This window comes from Solanum stenotomum, unplaced genomic scaffold (genome assembly GCF_019186545.1).
Source record: "Solanum stenotomum isolate F172 unplaced genomic scaffold, ASM1918654v1 scaffold12477, whole genome shotgun sequence".
NCBI classification, from domain to species: Eukaryota; Viridiplantae; Streptophyta; class Magnoliopsida; order Solanales; family Solanaceae; genus Solanum; species Solanum stenotomum.
Genome location: NW_026022069.1, coordinates 36665 through 62006, shown reverse-complemented (window position 1 = coordinate 62006; position 25342 = coordinate 36665). Strand labels below are relative to the sequence as shown.

Here is a 25342-nt window from a genome sequence, read left to right as displayed (position 1 = left end):
GGTATCTAAGTTAGTGTGACCCATTGTAAGTCCTTCAGTCTCACATCTATGATTATTACGTATTTGATTACTCTACCTGGTTTCATATTGATTGTGGCTACTCTCCATATGTCTTTGACAACTCGAGCATTCAACAAATGATCGATTTTCATGTTCGTTAAGGCCTACACCAAATGATTGACGGATACCATGTGTTGCACTGTATGCATAATAAGGCTGACTGATTGTGGCAAATTCATAATTTTGAGCCAATAAATTCCTATGATAACCATGTTGATCATTCATTCGAAATAGATTATCTTGATTTATTGGTCTAATCTTTATTTATATCTCCAAAAGATTTATATCAATCTTGTTCAAAAATTTCTGAGGAATGGCAAAAAATTGTAGCAAAGATTGGTCATTCTCAATTTTGAACTCAATAAATCTTGTAATGTTACCTTGAAATGAGCATGGATATTTTCCAGAAATATCCAATTGAATATTTTCACCATCAGTCCCCATTTTCTCATACAACAATTTAATTAATTCAACGTAGTTGGTCAAAATAGACATGCTTACAATCATTCTGGCACATTCGTTATATCGAAATTCATTCATTTCAGTGATTATTTCACCACCCCAATACAAAGCAATCATCACGTTATCTTCAAAAGTTGCCATAAAAAATCCTACACACAAAAATAAGATGCATTATAGTTATTAAAATTATGTTTTTATAAAAACTTTACAACATATTGACAAGACTTACCAATTAAAATTTTGTGAGTATTGATTCAACAATGGGGCACATAAACAGAAGCTTTGTAGAAAATTATTGGAATGTGCTAAACCTTCTACACCACCATTTCTTATAATGATCCGTGGTCAAATTGTCAAAGGAACACTTTAACAATTTGTTGTTATTGTTAGTCACATTTTAAAGTTAAAACGTAACGTATAGTAATGTTTTATTGGCAGATCAAATTAATAAGACATCTTCAGAGCCCCGTGACATGATTCGATAGAATCGTTACTCATAGTAACGTTTTAGTCTTAAAACGTGACTCATAGTAATGACTTTAACGTCAGATTTCGTACAAAGATTCTCAGTTGGGAGACATGATTCGATTCGATAGAATCGTTACTAGGAGTAATGTTTTATCATTAAAACGTGCTTCATAATAACGAAATTTGGTACAAAGATTCAAAAGTGGCAGATTTGCAGAGACTCGTTACTGATGGTAACATTTTAAGCCTAAAATGTTACTGTTAGTGACGTAAATCTTCTTTAACGCTGTCTCCCAACTATTTTTGGTCTGTTTATTTTTTTAGGGAAAATGCATAAGTACCCCCCCAGCCTATACCCGAAATCTCAGTGACACACCTAACCTTTACTAAGGTCCTATTCCCCCCCCCCCCCCGAACTTATTTTATATGTAATATTCTACCCCTTTTTGGCCTACGTGGCCCTATCTTTGTGGGCCCAGTGCATGTTGACATTTTTTTCAAGATAGTGCCACGTAGGCAGAAAAGGGTTAGAATATTATAGATAAATTAAGTTCGGGGGGGTAATAGGACCTTAGTAAAGGTTAGGTGTGTCTCTGGGATTTCGGGCATAGGCTGGGGGTACTTATGCATTTTCCCATTTTTTTAAAATGAAATAAAGCTTAATACATTACTACCAACAACGTTTATACTAGTTTTGTAGAAGTTTAAAGTTTCATATTACTTTGGTGAATTGAATCAAATAATAGCTTGTTTTTGGTCAACTCTTCCCCAAACCCAGATTGAGAGAAGTTTGCAACAAAAGCAAATGGAGTCAAAGACGGAAAAATTATACTTCGGAAAAATTAGTTCCAAGTGTTCAAGAGCTTGCCAAACAGCACCTAACTAATATTCCGGCCAGGTATGTCCGCCCAGAGCAAGAAACTCCGGTCATATCCACTGGAATGTCGGTTCCAGTTATCGATTTTCAAAAGTTGATTTCAGGGGATTCCATGAATTCTGAGCTGCAAGAGCTTCACTCTGCTTGCCAACAATGGGGTTTCCTACAGGTTTCATTTTCTTCATAATTTTGTCTAATTATTTTGGAGTGGTTGGTAAGCACGACTTTATCAAAACACACAATAACTATTAAGAAAAAGGAAATAATAAATTGTCGATGATAATCAGATAGAAAAAATGAACTTTTGATAGTTCAGATTGGAAACTCAAAAAGTCAAGATTTTTTAGGTGCGGTTAATATAATTTTCATCTATTTAGTTCAAATTAAACATATATGATATATTAAAACTTATTTTCAACTTTTCTACCTTTTTTTTTTTCTTTCCAAAAAAGGATTTAAATTTTAACTTCTCAAGGATGAAGAATAATATCACATTAGCATAATCCTTCTCATTTACTCACAAATTCTTAGTTTGTAATATGAGTATTAGTTTAGAAAAATTACTCATTGTTTTCTGGTAAAGCGCCTAGCTTTGTAATTGTTAAAAGGTTGTAGAACTTGCTAGTGTATATATTGTTGTATGTTAGGTTATAAACCATGGAGTGACACCTTCGTTACTGGAGGACTTCAAGAGTGAGGTTATTGAATTGTTCAAACTTCCAATGGAAGAAAAGAAGAAACTATGGCAACAGGAAGACAGCTTGGAAGGTTTTGGGAATGCATTTGTTGTATCGGAGGAGCAGAAGCTTGATTGGAGTGATATGTTTGGCATAATGACTCTTCCTAGCTTGAGCAAGAAGATGGAGATGTCGAAGGATACGGGCAAGCCTTTGTTGTATGACTTGTATCTGAAGAACAAAAGTTAGATTGGGCTGACATACTTTACATGATCACTCTCCCTACTCATTTCAGAAAACCTCACTTGTTTCCAAAGCTTCCCGCCTCACTCAGGTACCATAATAATATATAACTGAGTTTACGATTAAATATTTAGTGAATCTCTTTTTCTATACAATATTTTTAAGTTGTTGGACCTTCAAGGGATGCATTGGAACAATACTCAACAGCACTGAAGGAACTTGCTATGAAAATTCTGTACGTAATGGCAAGAGCTTTAGGGATGAAAGCAGAGGATATAAATGTGCTATTTGAACAAGACGGGACACAAATGATGAGAATAAATTATTACCCTCCTTGTCCTCAACCGGAACGCGTAATGGCCGGTTATGCCCTCACACTGATTCTATTGGTTTAACCATACTCCTTCAGGTTAATGAAACTGAAGGTCTTCAAATTAAGAAAAATAGTGCTTGGATTCCGGTTCCATATCGTCCTGACGCCTTTGTTGTTAACATTGGAGACATTTTAGAGGTGAGAAATAAGTATGTTTGGTATGATACAAGTTAATTTCGTAAAGCTCTGTCAATTTTGTTTTTGCAGATTGTGACAAATGGAATTTACAAGAGCATTGAACATCAAGCCATCGTTAATAAGGACAAGGAGAGGATCTCCATTGCTACATTTCTGAGCCCCAAATTGAATGGAGATTTAGGTCCAGCAGCTAGCCTCCTCACTCCTCAATCCCCTGCAAAATATAGGAGGATTGGAGTGGCCGATTATTTTAAAGGATTTATTTCTCGAGAGCTCGTTGGAAAATCATACATAGATACTCTAAGGATTGGAAATGGATATGATGGGAGCAATTGATCAATGTTGCATTTGGATACCAACAGCTTGTTTAATAATTTGGATGGATTCTTTTTTTTTAAGAATATAATATTTGAATAAATTGTGTCGTCTGTTGTGATTAATAACATCCTCATTTTCTGATTTTAATGTATCTTATCATATAATGACCAATAATTTTACCTAAATGTCCTCAATATTAGAGGGGCTAATCGCTTATCACTTTATATAACATGTTTTTAGGATTTTGATTACTCCATTTGTTTCAATTTAATTATGGGAGAAGTAGAAGTTAATTGATATGAAAAGATTGATCAACTCTAATGATTATGACTCCATGAGGAGTGTCATATTTTGATTAATAAATATTTAATATATTAGATATTTTGTGCTAATATTTAATTTAGCGTAGGAGTAAAATGGTAATCTAACTTTGTATTTGGAGCTTTCCACTTTAGTAATATATGATATGATGTGATGTGCTGTTTATTTTATTGAGAGTAAAATGGTCTTTTGTTGTAGTATTATATTGGTATGAAGGAAATATAAAATTTGAGGCTACATTTTTTGAGCCCCGAATTGGATGGTGATTTAGGACCAGCACCTAGTTTTCTCACTCCTCAATGCCCTGCACAATTTTGGAGGATTGGAGTTGCTGATTACAAACATATTCACTATGCATCGTTAGTTTAAAATCAATCAAGAATATTATTTACCTTGTTAAACTTTGTGTCAAATCATAACTAAACAATCAAATTAAAACTCAGGAGTATATATGAAAAATAAAGTTGATTTTTTTGAAGTACAAACCATCCTAGATTTTTAGTGGAGCTTTCTAAGTTTTTAGTATTTATTATGTCTAAATAGGAGTGAACTTAGTTATTTGTGATCATTCCAAAGAAAACATCTCAAGCCAATTCTAGTTTTTTTCATTACAAAGTTGCCTAATCCAAAATCCTCCTTTCTCCTTTCATAGCTTCTCCTCTTATTTAGTTGAATCTTTCAATCCTAATTAACGATTTTTGGGCTAATTGTAGGTTTTCATGATTATATTTTTCTTTTGTTATTCTCTACCGTAAGAAAGACTTCATTCTATGGAAGAAGTAAGGTCGAGAAAGCTAGGTGGCTCTTTGAAAGTTGCTAATGTTCAGGAGCTGGCAAAGCAACAACTAGAAGCTGTTCCACCGCGATAGATGGCGAAAATCAATTGTATTCTTCCATATTATTGCCTCAATTGGTTCCAGTTATTGACGTGAAAAAAATGCTGGAAATTGGTTTTTTTTTTTTTTTTTTTTTTTTTTTTTAAAAAAAATATGGGCTTTTATTAATACTGAAATGAATTAACAATTACACCTCCATACTTCCGAGGGCCCCACCACTAACCCAATACTAAAAAGTAAATAACTAAGCATAAATTACTGGCCTATTCTCATTTCTAGATCGACATATATATCCTTGTATGTAGGGTTTCTAATCGTTCCCCTTTCATTTTCATTTCCCCTTTTTCCTCTCCTCTGTCTCTATCTTCACTCTTCATTGTCTCCATCTTCTATTGCTTTGGATAATCAATGTGATGCTATTGGTCTCCTTGACCGCTGTAGTTGGTTTGTGACAGAATGCATGGAGCTCTGCCCTTCCACCTTTCGTTGATGATGACACAGACTCCTCCAGGTTAAATTGTTCCATCTTGCCTCCAGATCCTCCCTTTCGAGACCTTTTTGCTGGCTGCTGTAGTATCTAGATAACATTTCACTTTTTGCTGCCTTTAAGGCTTTTGTAAATATTATGTTTCGTGAAAAAATCATGTTGTAGCCTTGGTTGCCCTTATCCCTTTAGCGGTGATACTCTTAAATATGGACATAGTAGCTTGTCATTGTTAACTATCTTTCTCCCTTCTATCTCCATGCTATTAAAGTCTGTAAGAGAGAAATTTCCTTTATCTATTGCTCTGTTTGCACAGTGATCTGCTAATTTGTTGCCCTCCCTTAGAATATGCTGAAAAATGACTTGTTTACCTTGTAAGCATGCTTTGCTCTCTGCTATTATGTCTGCAATTAACCATGGACATGCCCATTCACCCACTAGCACTTTATATAATAGCATTGAATCTGTCTGAATAATGATTCGATTGTTTTGTGTCTGTTTGCTATGTTTGCTTGCCTCTAGTATAGCCTTTGCTTCTGCAACTGTGTTAGTAGTATCCTCTATGCATGCCCCTTCCGCATATTCAATATCTCCTTGTTCATTCCGTACACAAAATGCATATGAACTGATTCCCGGATTTCCCCTTGATGCTCCATCTGTATTATACTTTACCCAATCTTTGGGTGGAAATTCCCATATTGATGATGCATGATACAGAGCTTAACACGCTTCATCTTGCTTGCAAAGAATGGGGATTTTTCCAGGTTTATATTTTAGCAAACTCATGATTATTTCTAGTGTTGACACCCAATTTTGACCCTCCCCGATAAGAATTAATTCACGAGCTTCTTAATTTTTCAAACGATTTAGAATAATTAACTTTATGTAATTCAAATTAATTTCAAGGTTATTTTAAGTAAATTCGGTCGACTTTTATAGCATTTTGAATAATAAACATATTTCATATAGTTATTTATGCGACTAATTCATTTTATAAATATTTGAAAATCGTGCAAAAGGTTTATACTTTGTTGAAATAAATATTTTATTAAGTAAGTTTTAGTTTGAATTATAGTTTTACTTTTTGAACTAATTAGTTTGTGTTTAATCAATTATTTTATAGTTAAGTTCATTATTTTATTCCGTTAAGATTAAGAAGTTCATTAGTTAATTTTTATTAATTCGTCTTATTTAATTTTTAGCCAAATCAACAATTAAATTTAATTTGGTTAATTTCTTAATTCCCATTGGCCATAATTTCAATCCGTATGGCCATTTTTCTATTATAATTTCAGTCATTTCTTTTTACCTCTTTTAACCCCTTTATGATACCTTAATATTGGGCCCTTCTCCCATTTTCTTTAGCTTACCCAGACCTAATTTTATTCCTCCCAGCCCACTTTTTTTTTTACCCCATACCCGGCCCAAATCCATGCTCAAAAGAACCCAAAAGCTGTCCAGCGTTAACACTCCAGAGGCAGCGTCAATTCTCAGTTCAGCATCATAGCTGACAGCAGCTATTCTCGACGTTATAGCAGCGTGAACAACAACGTTCATAAGCTTCAACAGCAACAGTGACGCGTGAACAACTCCAGCAGCTTTCTCTGCAACAGCCGCCCACATTAATCTTGTCATCCGGATTTTAGGGGATTTCGGTTGAAATCTTGTACAAGCAGCAGTTCCTCGGTCCTTGGGAAAAAATTGAATCGAAGATTGGATGGTAATTCCCATTTCTGCCCTAGCCCTCTTCCAATTTTTCATCCCCTAAACCCCCCAATTCGACCCAAATACCTTCTCTATAAAAAGCTTGGGGAAGAACGTATTAAGTGGGCGGAGGGAAAAGGAAGAAAGATATCTAAACAAAAATCTTTGAAAGCTATTCAGATCAATCTTGGCTCTCGCTCTTTTTATTGTCTTGTTCGTTCGAGTTTCTTCGAGTCGCGTTTCGGTGGAAGAATCGCTACCCATCTTAGCTCGTAGTCTTGGTTCACTGCTCCGAAAGAGGTAAACCCTTCCCCTTCAGTTTTCTCTTTACAAAATTTCAAGCTTCATCTGTGTATGTTTGAAGATGTTCTCTGCAATTTATTGTCTTATGATTGGTTCTATTAGTCCTTTCTTTCTTTTTTTTTCTTAGATTCAAAATCTTAAATTTTAAAATAAGGATGCAGTTGTTGGATGTTTTTATGTTTCCAACAGTAGCTTATTATCTTACTAAGTTGATAATTTCTCACATCTTAAAGGTATTTTGTTTGAGGTTTTGTTAATATATATATATATATATATATATATATATATATATGTTATTTTTTTATTTTTATTTTTTTTTCCTAAAATATATGATCTGAATATGTCTCGTTATGGTATCGTCTTTGTCTTGAGTTGTCATTTTGAATGAATTTTATTAGTCCTCTATCAGTTATGGAGACTAAATGTTTGTTGTTATTATGAAATATATTAAACAATAGTATTATATTTGTTGGTTCTAGCACCTCAATGACGACGCCCCTAGTAGTTGATTTGTTTAGAGAGATGTAACTTACTCATGTTGCAGTGACAAGTTAAGCTTCGCTAAATCCTTTTTTATATCTACACAGTGCTAAGGTTACTTAATTGTCATCTTCTCGATTGTTTGGTTTCAATTGTCATGTTCTCTACACTTTTGGTTTGTCGATTTGAGTTCCACAATCAAATCCTTCCACAAAAAATTTTTTTTAGCCTAGCTGGGTTTTGCTCTTCATTATTCATGTTTGGGTTGCTCGACTCGAATTCGGTTCATTTTGCTTGTCATTATCGGCATCCTTGGAAATATCGTAGTAGTCTCAAAATTAACCTATATGTTAGCTGTATATGGAATTATATCATTGTCTTCTGAGTGCAACAACTCGATTTTCTCTATTCGCAGATTTCATTGTTGTATTTAAATGACCTTTTATTCTGAAAATCCCACAAATCAGTTGCCATGTTGATATGTTACTTGGTCCCTTCCATAGCTTTTCTTTTTTGGAGATCCATGGCTACATGTTGCTCTACGCCATGATTTTTGATTCTTGTTTAAGGTTTCCCAGAGTCGTGGCATGTCTCAATCTCTATAGTTTTGTCAAAGAATGTCTCTATCTTCATTTAGCTTTTTAAAATTTCGAAATGATAGTTACGATAAAAGTTTGAAAGTGCTTAACTGTGCCTTGCTGCTGGAATAGATATGTAAGTGCTGAAAAATTGTGAATTATGTTTTATTCAAATGATAAATATTTCACTTTCCATGATGGCATGTCCTACATTTTTTTTCTCCAAATTTCTCAAAGCTTAGTAGCTTTACTATTAGTTAGCATTTTTATTTGAAGTATAAGTTCATGATCTTTATACTTGAGTCACCTCAAGCTTAGATAATTTCTCGAAAACTTATGTCTTGCATTTTTTTTTTGAAATTCTCAAGTGTTGGTACATCTCTTCACACTTAAAATTTGCAAGAGTTGTTTAAGCTAGTTATAATGAATTTGTATGTAATTATGAAATGATTAACATCCCTCTGTTTCAACTCTTAATACGGCTAATCATGATTTGTTTTGTTAGTTTATCCAGTTAAGGTTATTAAGAAAATATATAGGTATCATGTTCAATACTATATGGTAATCTATGGGAGACTTAAGCAAACCATTTACTAGTCATTTTCATTTAAAATCGTGACTGTATCTTTGAATAATCTCTTGCTAATCTTAATCATCTTGTTTTATGCATGACTCCCCTCATGAGTCCATCAAGACTCCTTCTTTGCATTTCGTTTGGTTGAAACCCAACAACTCTCTCGAGTACACCTCACCTATCGGAGGAGGAGTCAAAGGAAGCAAATATATGGGTTGAAAGCCTGAAAAACGCAGCAACAATGGCAAACCCACTTCATATTTTATTGGCAGAATTGAGCCAAAAGGCTCAAGTTTAATTACTTGATTATTATGTTATTATGTCTTATCTGTTCGAATGTTCTAATACTAAAATTTTATCAACTTAATTAAGATTCCCCAAAAGATGAACTATTTTTTTTGTGTTGTTTCACTTTTAACAAAGTCTTGTGTTCATTTATTTCATTAATCGAGTATATTGGTCAAAATTTTACGCCTTTAATTAAGTTAAATATTTGTAAAAAAAATAAAAAATAATAAAAAAAAAAATAAATAGATATATATATATATATATATTCTTTAATGCCTCTCACTCAATCACTTTTCTTTTACTAATTAAAAATGGTTTAAATGTTAAAGTATTTTTTTTTTCCTCAAGTAAGCTTTAAAAAAAAATGTTTTTTTCCTTACTTAGTCATTTTCTCAAGAAGGTTAGTCAAAACTTTTATTCTCCAATTAATTTAAAATGATTTTCATGCTTTAATGTATTAAATTGGTTCAAGTTATTTTAAAATGAATTAAATAAATTCTAATTAATCTAGTTTTATTAATATTCTAATCACTTATGTTTCAAGTCAAATATTTCATTTTGAACCCTTTTTTTAAAAAAATAAAATAAAATAAAATGTGTCATTTATTTTATTTTATATTTTATATTTTTTGTTTTTTTAAAAAAAGGTTAACCAAATATTGTAAGTTATTCTTCTTATGTTAGATCACCTTTTCTAAAAAATAGTCAAAAATATATTTTAGTCAAGTCGCAGGTCAACCGCATGTTAGCGGACACTTCGAATGCTTAAACCCTTCTCGAAGTGTAAATTGAACCCCGAACTCTCTTTGGTATTTTCAAATGATTTTTTCTGTTTAAATCTTTGAATATTATAAGTTTTCTTAATTTCTTTAAAAAATTAAGTGGCGACTCTCTTCTAAGTATTCTTCTCCAATTATTTTATACTTAGAATATTTCAAAAAAGTGATTTTTCTAAAGATAGAAAAATTACGGCACAACATCTAGTACTTTGTTTCCAACACTGATCAATATATAGAAAGAACAAATTAGAGAACAGAGAATTATTATAAACTCTATATTGATTTTTATAATCATTTACATACACGTGCGCGCAGTTGGTGAATCATGGAGTGAATTCATCATTGATGGAGAAAGTGAAGTCAGAAATCCAAGCATTTTTCGATCTACGACCAATGGAAGAGAAGAAGAATGGGGTTTCTTTCAGGTACTTTATCTTTTTACATGTTCGGTGAATAGTTTGTCGTAGATGTTGTATTTCTGTTTAAAATTCTATAATTATATTTTGCAGTTGATTAATCACGGAGTTAATTCTTCATTGGTGGAGAAGATGAAAAACGAGATTAAAGAATTATTCAATCTTCCATTGGAAGAGAAGAAGAAATTTGAACAATCGTCAGGGGAATTAGATGGATTTGGACAACACTTTGTTGTCTCTGATGAACAAAAGCTTGATTGGGCTGACATCTTTTACTTGAAGACTGCACCTCCATACTTGCGGATGCCTATATTTTCCAAGCTTCCCCTTTCACTTAGGTACGTTATTTAACGTTCCTAATTATCGATCTACTAATCATCTATCATAATAGTTAAAAATTTATTACAAAATTTTTGTTGAATTTTTTTTCACAAAGCAAGAAAGAATTTTTTAATATATATTTAAGAAAAATATAATGTTGACTTAGAATTGTGGAATTGTAAAATCTTTTAGGAGAAAATATATGAAAGTAATTAATTTTTCAAATAACCATAGTCAGGGCTTTATTTTAATTAACTAAATCTTAGCCATTAAATTAACCATATGCCATGTGTCAGCAATCCAAATAGGAACTTGGAGAAAATGGAGATCAGGAGCCGAATCCGAAGTATATTAGGATTTGAAATATGATTTGGAAATAAGTAATTAATATTAAAAATTAATAAGCAAATAAATAAAAATATCTTTTCTTGATATATATTAAAAATGACAAGTTGAAACGAAAATCTATTTTAAAAACATACAAAGTAAAAGTGAATAAATTAAGAAATTATTATCTAGAAAATATACACCCTTAATCCCATATTTTTGGACTTAATACTATGTAGAGAGGCAATTGAAGAGTACTCAGAAGAAGTAAATGAGCTAAGCATCAAAGTTTTGAAAATGTTGGGTAAAGCTTTGGGGATTGATGAAGAAGAAGTGAAGAGTCTTTTCAAAGAAGAGTGCAATCAATTAGGATGAATTATTATCCACCATGTCCACAACTAGAAAAAGTGATGGGACTTGCTCCTCATTCAGATACAACAGGCCTTACAATACTTCTTCAAGTCAATGAAATTGAAGGTCTTCAAATTAAAAAAGACGGAATTTGGATTTCCATTTTACCTCTTCCTAGAGCTTTCGTAGTCAATGTTGGAGATGTTTTTGAGGTACATACTTCTCTCATTCTCTTCTCTTTAAAAAATTAAAGTTAAATTATTATAAAATATATAAAGGTGGATTTCTTTTTGCATAAATTAAATAGGAAATATTATCATAGAAATTGATATGGAGAGAACAATGGATGGAAAAATTCAATTTTCCCTACTTACTACTTTTACGTGAATATATATTGACCGAGCACAAAATAATTTTAGAAAGAAAAAGACTATTTTGAACTTTTAAATCTCAAACGGTATCATGACATCTTTGGTTATAAATCATGTTATGGAGAGTAAAATAATAATTTTAAGATTAATTTGTCTCCAAAAGTTGGAGGAAATTATCATTTTATAAGGACGAATTAAAAAGAAAAGTATATCACTATTAAATATGTGAATTTGAATATTTCCTAATAAAAATATTACTTTTAAATAACTTTATTTTTGTTTTTTTCTTTTAAAATCTCTTTAAATAATAAATAAATAATACTAAAAAAAAATTTTATTCTTAATTTCATGATATTATCAATTGAAATGGAATAAATATATATTTTTGCCTCAGTAAATAACAATAAGATAATTTTTTGGATTAAACTATTGGCAGCGAGAATATTTTGAGATCAAACTACTAATCGAAAACATTTTTATTCAATTTCAAGCATTTTTTACTATTTTCCATCTGTTTTAATTAGTTTACTCTTTGAGCTTTATCTAAAGGTCTTAATTTTTTGTCAGATTTTCTCAAATGGAATTTACAAGAGCATACAGCATAGATCAGTAGTGAGCTCAGAAAAAGAAAGGATTTCAATAGCAACATTTCATAATCCAAGATTGGATGGTGAATTAGGTCCAGCTAATAGCCTTATTAATGCTCATAATCCACCAAAATTCAAAAAAATTGGAGTCACTGAATTTTATAAAGGATATCTCACACGTGACCTTGTTGGGAATGTGGACACCGTGAGAATTAATTAGTAGTTGAATTAATTGTACGTAAGTTAATCCTATCATTATGAAAGGATTAAAACAAAATAAACATCCCTTGATATAATACTCTCCTATGTTCTTAATTGTTTGTCTAATTTTTCTTTTTTACTTGTCCTTGTTTGCTTGTTCATTTTGACATATCAAGAGAAGACAAAAAATTTTTTATCTATTATACTCTCAATTAATTAATTTTTAAAAAGATAAAACTTTTTGAAAATCTTAAATTTTTAATCCATTCTGGTAAAATAGTAAACTTATTATGTCAGTCATTGTTTTCTTAATATATATGTCAATTCAAAAGTGAATATGTAATTAGAGACGATGACGTATGTCATATGTGTTTGAATATTAATATCATGAATAATATGCATTAAGGTAATTCCGACTTCAAATTTATTTATGTCTTTGGCTAATTCATTCGATAATTTGCACGTTTAGTACACATTGAAAGAACACTCAACAACAACAACAATATCTAGCAGTTTTCTCTTTTGCTAAATGTTACATTAATGATGGAGGTTAGATTAACTGTTTGCCCAAGCTATCAAAAACTTCTTATTTTAAGAAGTATCTTTGTTAAAATTAATGATTTTTGAATAAATACTTTTTGAGAGAAGTATGGTGGTTGACAGTTGAGATTGATAGTTGTGGTGAATGATAGTAATAGCTTATGGTGGTGATGAATAATTAGCGAAGGTGGTTGGCAATACACAAAGTGATGATTGATAGTGGTGATTGTAAATGGTGGCTAGCTAGTGACGGTGATAATGACAACTGATTATAATGATTGACAATATGATGGTTGTGTGGTTATTGGTGATGGGTGATGACATGCAATTGATAATAGTGGGAGACAGTGATGGTAGTTCATAATGATCGATAATAATAGTAATGGTGAATAGATGAAATTGGTGAATTGCTATTTTTTAAAGTGATAAAATGAATGGAATTCTTAAACGTAAATTGTTTAGATCGTAACATAATTCTTAACATAATGACATTATTGACAGACTTATTTGGAAAATGACACATCTAGGTAAAATACAAGCCCAAACACAACCCATAAGTAGAGGAAAACAATTCAAATATGTCATCAAATATTGAAAAAAAAATCAGTTATGCTATTTGTATAAATGTTGAGTTCACCTATGTTATTGCCATGACACAAAGTGTTCAATCATGTTACTATTTATTAACGAAATACCCTTTTATACACATGACCATTGATTGGAAATATTTGCAAGTTGAATGGGTTGAAATACGACTCAATTTTTTAACAAATTTTGATTTTATTTTGTTTTCTTATTCCTAATGTCCTGTTTTGCTCTTTGTAAATTATTTTAAAAAGTGACTTTTTAATATTAGTGAAGCAAATATGTTGTGATGTAAATCATTAAAAAAAAAATCGTAGGAAAAGGGGTAAGTCATAGCAAAGGATATACGTGTGTGGTTCATTTATGCGCAATTTGAATAGACATTTACGAATGAACGGGTATATAATAGTGGTCCTTATAAATTATTATTCTCTTTGTTTTAATTTGTTTGTATCGTTTTGACTTGGCATATAATTTAAGAAAGTAAAAAAATATTTTTAATTTTTGTGTGTTTTAAACATGTCATATGGAAAATTGAAATTAAAAAATTGTCAAAAAAAACACATTTTTTTTTAAACAGACCAAAAAAAAAAAAAAAACAACTCCGCTGTCCCACATATGTCTCATGTAACAAGGATATAAATAAATATATTTTTCTGGTGGTACCTCTCTCTATATATTCTGCTTTTGGTCTTTGTTTGTCCTAATTTTGCCAACCAATTGTGACAGTTTTATTGACCTCACACGCAATAATATAATGAAATTGAGATACCATCGTAAAATAGTTGTGGACACAAGTGAAAGGAAATGGATAATAGAGTTAATATAATATCAAATTATTCAATATTGGAACGCCATAGACTTAAGCAGTTAAACATAAATGGAAGAAACTCGTGATGATTCCATCGCGATACTAAATTAATTTAATACTATATATCAACAAAATATTTTAAAGAATGTCATGTTGGAAGCCTCACCCCAAATGAACCCTAAATTATTAAGTCAACCTCTAATTTTATATTTAATTAGAGAATCCAAACTCTATATATATAATACGTTTTTTTAAAAAAAAGCTAAAGAAAAATACTTCACATATATCATATAATTTTTTTAACGAGGGGTGAGAGTCTGCCTAAACTCCCAATACTTCACAGGTTAGGCATGGCATTTTTTATTTAAACATTTATTTTTGTTTTCTTACTCCTTATTTCCTGTCTTGCCTTAGTAAATTATAATGGGGGTGCAAATTGTAAATTACTTTATATATATAGGAGTCCGGAGCCAAAAGGATAATTTTTTTCCTTCAAAAAGTATGAACGGCATATCATTTTTTAAAAAAAAAATTAAAAGGGCACAATCGCTCCTCAGAAGTGATTTCCTTTACACATAATTAACTCCGTCTACTCCGTTAATTTTTTTTATTACAATTGCTGCCCAGCAACGATTTTGTCAGAAAAAAGGTTGTTTTTTCTAAAAAAAAAAATCGCTACTCCAGCAACGATTTCTTAAAAAATGATTATTTTTTCAAAAAATAAATCGGCCTCCCAGGAAATCGCTGTAGGGGCAGCAATTTTAATCAATGTTTTTAACAAAGTAAACTAAGTTAATTATGTGCAAAGGATGTTGCTCCCTCGGGAGCGATTTTGCCCTTTTGGTTTAAAAAAATTTGATATGTCATTTATATTTTTTGAGGAAAAAAAGTTGTCCTTTTGGCTCCTGACTCATATTTATAGTCTAGTTTGCGTGTAGCTAATTTATACGCAATTTGGGTAGCGACATCTGGTGATGAATGGTTATATATTTGTGGTCCTTAATTAGTTATAAGTTACTATTCTCTTCATTTTAATTTGTTTCTATGATTTTGATTTTACATATAGTTTAAGAAAATAAAAAAGGACTTTTCAATTTTATAGTGTAAAACATGTTATATGGAAATTAAAATTAAAAGGTTGTCAAAATGAAAAAAAAAACATTTATTTTTTAAATAGACTATTTAAAAATAAAACAAAATAGGACAACCAAATTGAAATTAAACTGTCTCAATTGTCCCACGTTATGTATGATACGAAATAGGGTCAAAATTACCCTCGAACTATTCGAAATATCTCATATATACCCTTTATTTATGTTTGGGATCAAAACTACCCTTGTTGTCTATCTTTTGGACCACAAATACCCTTAAAATGTTATATTTGCCATATGTGCCGACATGACAGTCCACCTAGGCAATCCAACGTGACAAAAATCCTTTCCTCTCAATTATGTTGTTCTTCCTTGTTCATCTCTATCACAATTTTTTTTTTAAATAATAATTTCAAAAATAGTTTTTTCGTTGTTCTTGTTTGAGTTATTGTTCGGACTTTAAAATTCTAATTTTGAAGTGCGCTGAAGTACGTTTGAGATAATAGTTGTGTGTTGAATGATCGAGTTCTGTTGGTTATGAAGGGTGATTAGGGCGTTATGCGGAAGCTTACAATTGCAAATAATATGATTGATAAATTAGACGACACATAAAACTATACTAAAAGACATAATATTATTATATGATAGGACCAATTGACCCACATAATTAAAAACTAATAAAAACATAAAAACTGTAGAGAGAAAATCTCCCCATAAACAAAACTCTCTAAATGTCTACATTGTGGATACTATTGTGTTATGCTATGAGAATAGGGATCTTCAATTTATAGATCTCCAAACATTTCCTCTAAGGAAAGAATAAACCAAATATGGAAGAAAATTATATTTTCCTTTCAGAAAAAGTTCAAGCACTTATGATAATACTTTGACTTTTCNTAAAAAGAGAAGAATAATCCCACCCCAAACTTCTAAAATTAGAGATGCTGGATCTCTTCCATTGAGCTTTGTGATTGGATGTGGCATTTGCCTGGTTGACATGATAAGCAAAGTTTTGAGAAGAAGTTGATTGAAGATTGTAGTTGCTAGGGAGAAGTTAAAGATGATTTGAAAGTGTTTTATAACTAAGTTAATAATTAGGTAGTGCCATTTTATAGGCAAAAGAAGATAAAAGAAAGAAGAAGATTGAACTCTTACTACACATACAAAAATCTAACAAATTAATTAGTGAAACCTTGTCCATTAATTAACAAATATTGTTTGTTGAGAAATATGATGATTTTGAAGTTTTCATATTTCAAGGGATAGGTGTTAGTTTGACCTTTGCTTAAGAATAGACCATAGTATAATTTTTAGTGAAAATATACTTTAAGTCATCATGTTGTGCACACAAATGAAATTTTAAATCCTTGATTTATTGAAACAGTTTTATGGAAGACTTTACTCAAAGTTTTTTAACTACTTCTAGATAGACAATAATTGTTATCTAGCTCTTTTTTCAATTGAGGATTTTTATCATTTTTTAATTATTATTATTTAATTAATAGAAGCAACCGATTTGCTATAATGGCATCGGTCCCTTCAAAATGAAACTCCAAAAGGTCAGTTAAAAAACGAATTTGTTTGGCCCAATTCTTACCTATCTATATTTTAGATCATGATTTATGTTTCTAATACTAGTGGACAATGATAAAATGTTGTCCAGATTTAGCATACAGGAAAGTTTGATGGTCATGCAATATGATCTCTAGATCCGTACTGCAAATGTATCATTTACAAATCAACATTCACTGAATGATTTGACGGTACTTCCAAAGGTGAACAATACGACTACAATCTGTACAAATATCTTACAACATTATATGAAAATCTATGTATAACAAAGTCTGCGCTTACTGGAGTATCTCATCTTTTAAAACTATTTTATCTCACAATATGCTAATTGTAACATGTCTTCATTGTATAAGCATTCAGTCATTTTTTATTAACTCATTACTATAATGTAATTGACATAGGTGTATCACTAACACCAAACTACAAGCATGGTACTACATTACTTTCATATGTATTCTCACTATCTTTTCCTATCAGTAAATGTTATCAATAATTAATATATGTATATTATACAGGGTCGACAAATACTTACTTCCTTCACTCTCAGAAGTACATCCACATCAGGATTTCTCATCTCCGTTCCAATGGATGAAGAAGTGGTACCTATTGCAAACATTGGCTCCAGTACAATGTTTCTCCTTCATTTCATATCCAAATCTACTAGAATAATTCTCATCCTTATCTTCCTCCAAACACAGGGCCAAACATTTACAATCGAGGCAACAATAACCCATTTAGATCACTGGTACCTGTCCTAGACTATCATAAAAAAAATTGAATTTCTTTTGGGCTTTAGGTACAATTTCACCTGTCCTAAAACAAGCAAAACAATACTAAAAAATAAATGGGCTTTTGGCCCAATTACAACATAAACAAAAAACTGGAAATTTAGTGGGCTTTTGACCCATTTCCGTGACTGTATACAGTGTATACCATTGCTGTATAATCTGCATATACAGCCTTTTGTTTCGCTCTGAACACTTGTATTTCAGCTTCCGGGGACCTGTTCTTCGGCTGACTCGAAAGGAGGGATTTGAGCCTTTACGGCTCTCTCGAAATGTGAGGAAAAAGGAGTGTTTATGATGAACTCACATGCAAACAGGCAAAAGCAAAAGAAAAGGAATTAGCATAGTATAGGATTCAACATCTTAGAATAATATTTGAATCCACGTAGTTAATCATCAAATAACCCAATTGATTTTGGAAGGTGGGACCACTCTAATTAAGAGAAGAACAGGAACATTTTATTCATTTATTTTTAGATAAAACAAGGGCTACTGTATGAATATGCAAATGTATGGATTTAGCAAAATAGAAAGGACTACAGGCACATATATGACAAGCATTTAATGAATAGAAGATAGGCATTTTAGAGATGATCAATTAACAACTAAAACATGAATGAATAGATGAGGACAGAACTTAATACTTCTCATAATCTAATAATACAAAACATATATTAATAATAATAAATAAAACAACTAAAACATGAATGAATAGATGCATTTTCACTTAGTTGGAAATGGTGTCATGGGTTTCAAAATGTGACCCAGGTAGCCAAGAAAATCTGAATCATTAGAAGGATCTTATATCTATAACTCAACTGCGAATTTTGGACCAAAACAGCCAGCAAAACGAAAACATAGAAACGGCTTTAACATATCACTGAAGCAGTAAGGCAACAGAGAGATCGAGGAAGCCAAGCCATCGGAATGAAAATGCGATTACATTAACAATGACAAACTAGAAGAACATCAGACATATTAGGCATGCTAATTACAACAAGACGATCATATGATTCGAAACAAAATGAAAACCAAGCTTAAACAGCTATAAATCAGATTTACATTTAACTAAGACGATGAAATCAATAGCACAATGATCAGTTAGAAATTCCAACCAAACAGACTTTCGAACAAAAGCATGGAACAAGGATGAAGCCAAAGAGATCAACAACAGACTCGAAATCAAACAAGACGTGAATGAATGAGGGGAGAAGTATTACCTTTTTCTGGGCAGCAAACTGGACGAAACGAGCTAATCAGCAGCGAAATGAGACTCCAATAAACAGCAGCAAAGTGTCGAGTTCGAAAAAGAAACGGAAAGTTGAGTACTCTATATCTCACTTCTCAATTTTCGGGTCTATTTTTGCCTCCAAAATCTGTGTATTTCTATCTATCCTTTCCCTTATATCGACTGAAATTCCCCCCAAGTTCTACTTCGTTTTCCTAGCTATATTCTATAATTGCATTTTTCTCTCTAACACTAGTGCTTTTTCCCCAACCTCTCCAACCCTAAACATTGAAGAAGAAATAGAGGAGATTTAGGCTGGAAATGGGGAGGGAAGAATTGGGTGATTCCGAAATTTCTCCCGAGGATAAGGCTGACCAGCTATCAATTGTACCAATTCAAACGGCAAGAAAATCGCAGGACGGAATCGAAAGGTGGAAAATTCGAGAGGGAGAGATGACACGCGCGATGCTTGCTCACTGCGTTGAACTCGGGTTCGCTGGGCTCCTGCTCGCGATTTTCTTGCTGGAGTTCGTTTTGGAGTTGCTGGACGCGAGAGAGAAGACGCAGCAGGGGTCGTATTTGGTTGGATTTGCTAATCGTTGCTGTTGTATTGTATTGTATGTTGTAATGGGTCTCTTTGGAATTGAGAGTGAAATTGAAAAGGTGGGCTGATGGGTCTGAAAACTTTGAAATAAAAGGCCCAAAAACTGATTTTACAAATAAGTTTAAAGGCAGTCAAAAAGGGTAATTAAAATTAGTAAAAATTAGGCAAATGACGTAGTATAAGAAAGAAATTACTTCATTTTCCTACTCTTTCATTAATTATCAAAAATCCCTTTTTTTAGTGTTTTTTGGATACATAATATAGCAGTGTGGATACTTAATATAGCAGCGCGGGTACTTTAATTAATAATGGGCGGATACTTAAATTATTAAGTTGTTAGCAACACAGATACTTAATTAACGGGCGGATGCATAATATAGCAGCGTGGATACTTTAATTAATAACGGACGGATACTTAAACCAATAAAGTATCTGGTTAAGTTGAATTGGGGGAAAATAAGAAATTTTTGTATTTTAGTAAAAGAGTAGGGAAATATTGAAAATAGGTAAAGAAGTGTTGTGTATTTAAGTAATTTTTCCTTAAAATTACAATAAAGGGCTACAGTTGAATTGAGAATTTGGCCTAATTGATTGCAATTATAGTCATTGTATTAAGGACTTAGCCAAATTGAGTTAATTAGTAAATTCGATTAATAATTAAATAGGACAAATTAATATAATTAATGAGCTTCTTAATCTTAACGAAATAAAATAATTAAATTAAATATACACTAATTAATTCAAAAATATTACTCCTATTAATTAACTAAACTAATTTATTAAAATATTTACTAAAAAAACAAAATCTTTTGAGACTAGAATTACTCGAAAATAACTAGAGAAAATATTTGATTTATTTAATAAAACTAATTATTTTAAATCGTTTAAAATTGAAAAAGCTCGACGATTAATCGTGGAGGTCCAAAATTGAGTGTCAACAACTATTTAGTTTTATTTCACCAAATTCACTTAACTATTATATGTTTTATCACAAAAATCACATATGCTGAAAAAATCAATTCTCGATGAGCAATATTTTATTGAAAATTTTCATTTATTTAAAGAGTCATAATTAAGTGTGATTTTCTGGTATTTTGTGATTTTTGTGTTTGTAAGATCAAACTAAACTTTGGTGATTTTTGTGTTAGAAAACATAATTAAGTGACTACCGTGAAAGTAAAAAATAAATAAAAAATTCTTAGTTATGTGACCATCTATGAAATTTGCCCTCAAATATTAATTTTATATTCCTTTCGTTTTAATTTGTTTGACTTGTTTCTCTTTTTTGTCTATTTAAAAAAAGAATGTCTCTTTTCCTTTTAAGTAATTCTTTAAATTCAACTTTCAACGTAACATTTTCTGACCACAACATTAAAGGGCATTTTGATACATTTGATATATCTTTAATTTATTAGGTTCACAAAATTCAAAAGTCTTCTACTTTCTTAATCTACGTGTCAAATTAAAATAGATCAAACAAATTGAAATGGATAGAGTAAAAAATAGAAATTAAAGATTGTAGTTGCTAGGGAGAAATTAAAGATGATTTGAAAGTGTTTTATAACTAAGTTAATAATTAGGTAGTGCCATTTTATAGGTAAAAGAAGATAAAATAAAGAAGAAGAGTGAACTCTTACTACACATACAAAAAACTAACAAATTAATTAGTGAAAACTTGTCCATTAATTAAAAAATCTTGTTAGTTCATAAATATAATGATTTTGAAGTTTTTATATTTCAAGGGATAGGTGTAGTTTGACCTTTGCTTAAGAATAGAACATAGTATAATTTTTAGTGAAAAGATACTTTAAGTCATCATGTTGTGCACATAGATGAAATTTTAAATCCTTGATTTATTGAAACAATTTTATGGAAGACTTTACTCAAAGTTTTTTTAACTACTTCTAGGTAGACATTAATTGTTATCTAGCTCTTTTTTCAATTGAGGATTTTATCAATTTTAAATTATTAATATTATTATTATTATTATTTAATTTTAATTAATTAATAATAGCAACCAATTTGCTATAATGACATCAAGGGATCGGACCCAAATCGCCGTGAGTGGCACCCACACTAAACCTCTAGTGGGAGAACCAAAACTACAACCCAAACCAAGCAACTAGAACAAAACAAAAACAATTAACTAAAAGAAAATAAAGTTCCCATAAACTTCAACAAGAGGCTAACAAACGAACTAACAATGCGGAAGAAAATAACCTAGAACCTGAAAATCAATGTACCAAAACATCTTAACGATAACCAAGTCTAAACAAGAAGGGTCACAACCCCAACTAACATAAAAACATCTAAAGAACTAGTTTAAGTCCGAAATGTGGACATAGACTCAAAGAGAATCCAAAGCAGCCCAGAAGATGCTAGCTCACCCTTGAATTCGAAAGCAACGATTACAGATCTTCTAAGCGAGGTCTGTCAATAGTCGCCGGAAGATGCCCTGTACTCAATATAAATAAAAACAAGTGCAGTATCAGTACACAATCACCGTGTACTGGTAGGATCACGCGGCTATCCCACTAAGTGTAACACAAACAAGTCATCACAACAATATAACCATGCAATATACAGAACATAACAACATTAGATATCACATGTTCAACAATACACAATTATCACAAGTAGTTGGTCCTCTCATGGAACCCAAACCCAAACTGTTAGTGCACCGAAACGTGGTATCCGATCCAATAATTATGCCAGAACGTGGCAACCGATCCCATATTTATGCCGAAACGTGGCAACTGATCTCAATTAGTTATGTCGGAACGTGGCAACCGATCCATCAACACACCACAATCACACACAAATATATTCTCAATAATCATACAATCAAGAAGTGATTCATGGCACATAGTTATTCATCTATCTCATTTACAACTAGTGTGATCAACAATGCAACATTCGCATACATACATGCATCATAATGAAGCAATAACAAGAATACATTACACAATAATAGAATAACAACCATCACCTACCTTGAAACAAGCTTGAAACCCTAAAAAACTTGATCCTTCGCTTTCCGAATTCGTTTTGCTAGTTCGTGGTCTACAAACAATCAATATAATACGGGAATCAATAAACAATCACTAATTACCCAGATTACTAACAATTCTACAAACCCTAGATCATCCTATAATCCAATTATGGTTGTTTCCACCATGAATTCTAAGATAAAAAACCCCTCCCCATCGGTAACAACCCAAGAAATAGGTTTTACGGATTGAAAAATGAATTCGGGGAGTTAAAATCTTACCTTTAGCCTCAAGAATGGTGGAAAACTGTCAAGAACTCGTATGGGGTCGTATCTTGGCTCTCAAAGTTGAAAAGTGCAGAATAAAGACGTTTTGGGATTTTATTAACGACTTAAATCATGTCAAACCCGCCACAGCGGCCACCACACCGCCACAACGGCCTGCCCTGGCGGCAGAAATCCCACCCCAGCGGCTTGCACGGAGACAAAGAGCTATTTTGAAAATCCCAAGATCCCTATTTCACAACACACCTTCTTTCAAAGACGCTCAGAAACAGTGGCGGATCCAGGATTTAAAGGTTGTGGGTGCTCACTTCCTTTAACATAAACATGTTAGCAATCACATAGTGTAAGCATATACTAACTCAAACTCTTTAATAAAAAAAGTAAACGTATACTAACTCAAACTCTTTAATAAAAAAAAGTAAAAAAAATAAAACAACGATTAATAATATCATCATAAAAAACAATCACTAGTTATAAGTCACAATGACCTACTAGTAATATTATCATTACAAAAAGAGACTTCTAGTCTTAAAGTCATAATTGTGCTCGACGACTTTTCATATGTTGAAAACGATAAATAATAGCATCATTGCTTACATTTGCGAATATCTTACGCTCTACATAGCAAACTAAACAACAATTCAAAAATTCATCACCAATACTATTGCGAAGTTCATTTTTAATGTACTTCATGGATGAGAAAACTCGTTCCACAGAAGCAGTAGCAACGAGAAGAATGAGAGTCAACTTGATAAGCAAATAAACAAGTGGCCAAATTTGATGCAAATCTGACTTGACCAATACTTTAGCAAGATCACTAATTCCCTTCAAGTTGAAGAACCTCTTGTCAGAACCACAGACATAAACTATAAAGCTATTAAGCTGAAAACTGAGATCCCGAAGCTTGTTGTTGTCAAACTCATTCATATAATATTCAGCCAACCTCATTATCTTACCCTTATCAAAACTACCAAATGAATTAACTGAATTCAAACTAGCCATACCGAGAAGTAAGTCAGTACTCACAGCATTAAAACGATTATTAAGCTCTTGAAGATGCAAATCAATAACAGCCTAAAATATTTCAACACACAAATGATGAGAATATGTAACATCAAGAGCTTTACGCTTTGACTTTCCAGGAAAGTAGCTAGCATCCATCTCCGGAATGACTATATCATGTTTATCACAAAAAGAAGAGACATCATCCATTAATGATTCGAATTCATTATCCCTCATATTTTGTAATCTTTGCTTTGTAAGAGCAAGAAATCCCATAGCATTGACAATATCTTGATCCATCCTTTGTAATGAGAAGTTCAATTCATTTGTCATCATAAGAACTTTCCACATCAAGTGCAACATAAAGGCAAAATCAAATTTCTTAATCGTATCCACAAGAGTTTTAGCAAGAAGTCTGTCAGTATAGTTTGGACACTCACATCCAGTAAATTCAAGCACATGAATAACTGATGGAAATAGAACAATAACATTATCTAATGTTATACAATGAGAACCCCAATGAGTATCATCTGGCCGCTGAAGCCCACGTTCTTGATTTAATTCTCGCCCAGTATGCACTTCCCCTGATATGAGCAACTCCTCTAACTGTTCAGCTTGGTGTTTTCGAAGTAAATCCCTACGCTTAAAAGATGCTCCAACAATATTTAACACATTAGTAACTAAGCAAAAAAAGTCATCTACATTTGAATCCTTGTTTGCAAGAGCCACTAGTGTTAACTGCAATTGGTGGGCAAAACAATGAATGCAATATGCCGATAGAGTCTCATTTAAAATCAAAGTTTTAAGACCATTTAGATGTCCTTGCATATTGCTAGCTCCATCATAACCTTGCCCACGTATTTGCGATGGACTTAATGAGTGATCTGAAAGAAAAGAGTATATTGCTTCCTTTAATGAACAAGCAGATGTTTCACTAACATGAATAATACCAACAAATCGTTCTATCACTTCTCCTTGTTTGTTAACATATCTCAAAACAAGTGTCATTTGCTCCTTGTGTGATACATCCTTTGATTCATTGACTAGCATCCCAAAATAATCCCCATCTAAATCTTCAAGAATAGATTTGATTGTTTCCTTAGCACAAGAATCAACAATATCCTTTTGAATACTTGGAGAACACATCATTTCATTTTTTGGAGCTTTTTCTAAAATAATGCTTCCAACATCTTCATTAATATCTCCATACCATTGCAAAAGTTCAAGAAAAATACCTCTATTTGAAGAAGATCGACTCTCATCATGTCCACGGAATGATAATCCTAATTTCAAGAGAAATCTTGTCACATCAA

The 25342-nt window shown here is 31.8% G+C and overlaps 1 protein-coding gene and 2 pseudogenes across 1 annotated transcript in view; 2 read left to right on the top strand and 1 right to left on the bottom strand.

The window, feature by feature from the left end:
• Positions 1 to 1795: 1795 nt before the first annotated feature.
• LOC125849991 (protein SRG1-like) lies at positions 1796 to 3765 on the top strand (annotated as a pseudogene).
• Positions 3766 to 4707: 942 nt separating this feature from the next.
• LOC125849995 (protein SRG1-like) lies at positions 4708 to 12556 on the top strand (annotated as a pseudogene).
• Positions 12557 to 23139: 10583 nt separating this feature from the next.
• LOC125849994 (uncharacterized) overlaps positions 23140 to 25342 on the bottom strand; it is a 3963-nt gene continuing 1760 nt past the window's right edge. Inside the window, exons 2-4 of the mRNA XM_049529925.1 lie at positions 24141 to 25312; positions 23716 to 24101; positions 23140 to 23257 (exon numbers count right to left, since the gene is read on the bottom strand). Of these exons, the coding sequence (XP_049385882.1) occupies positions 23140 to 23257; positions 23716 to 24101; positions 24141 to 25312 (1676 nt within the window). The remainder of the gene's footprint in view (positions 23258 to 23715; positions 24102 to 24140; positions 25313 to 25342) is intronic.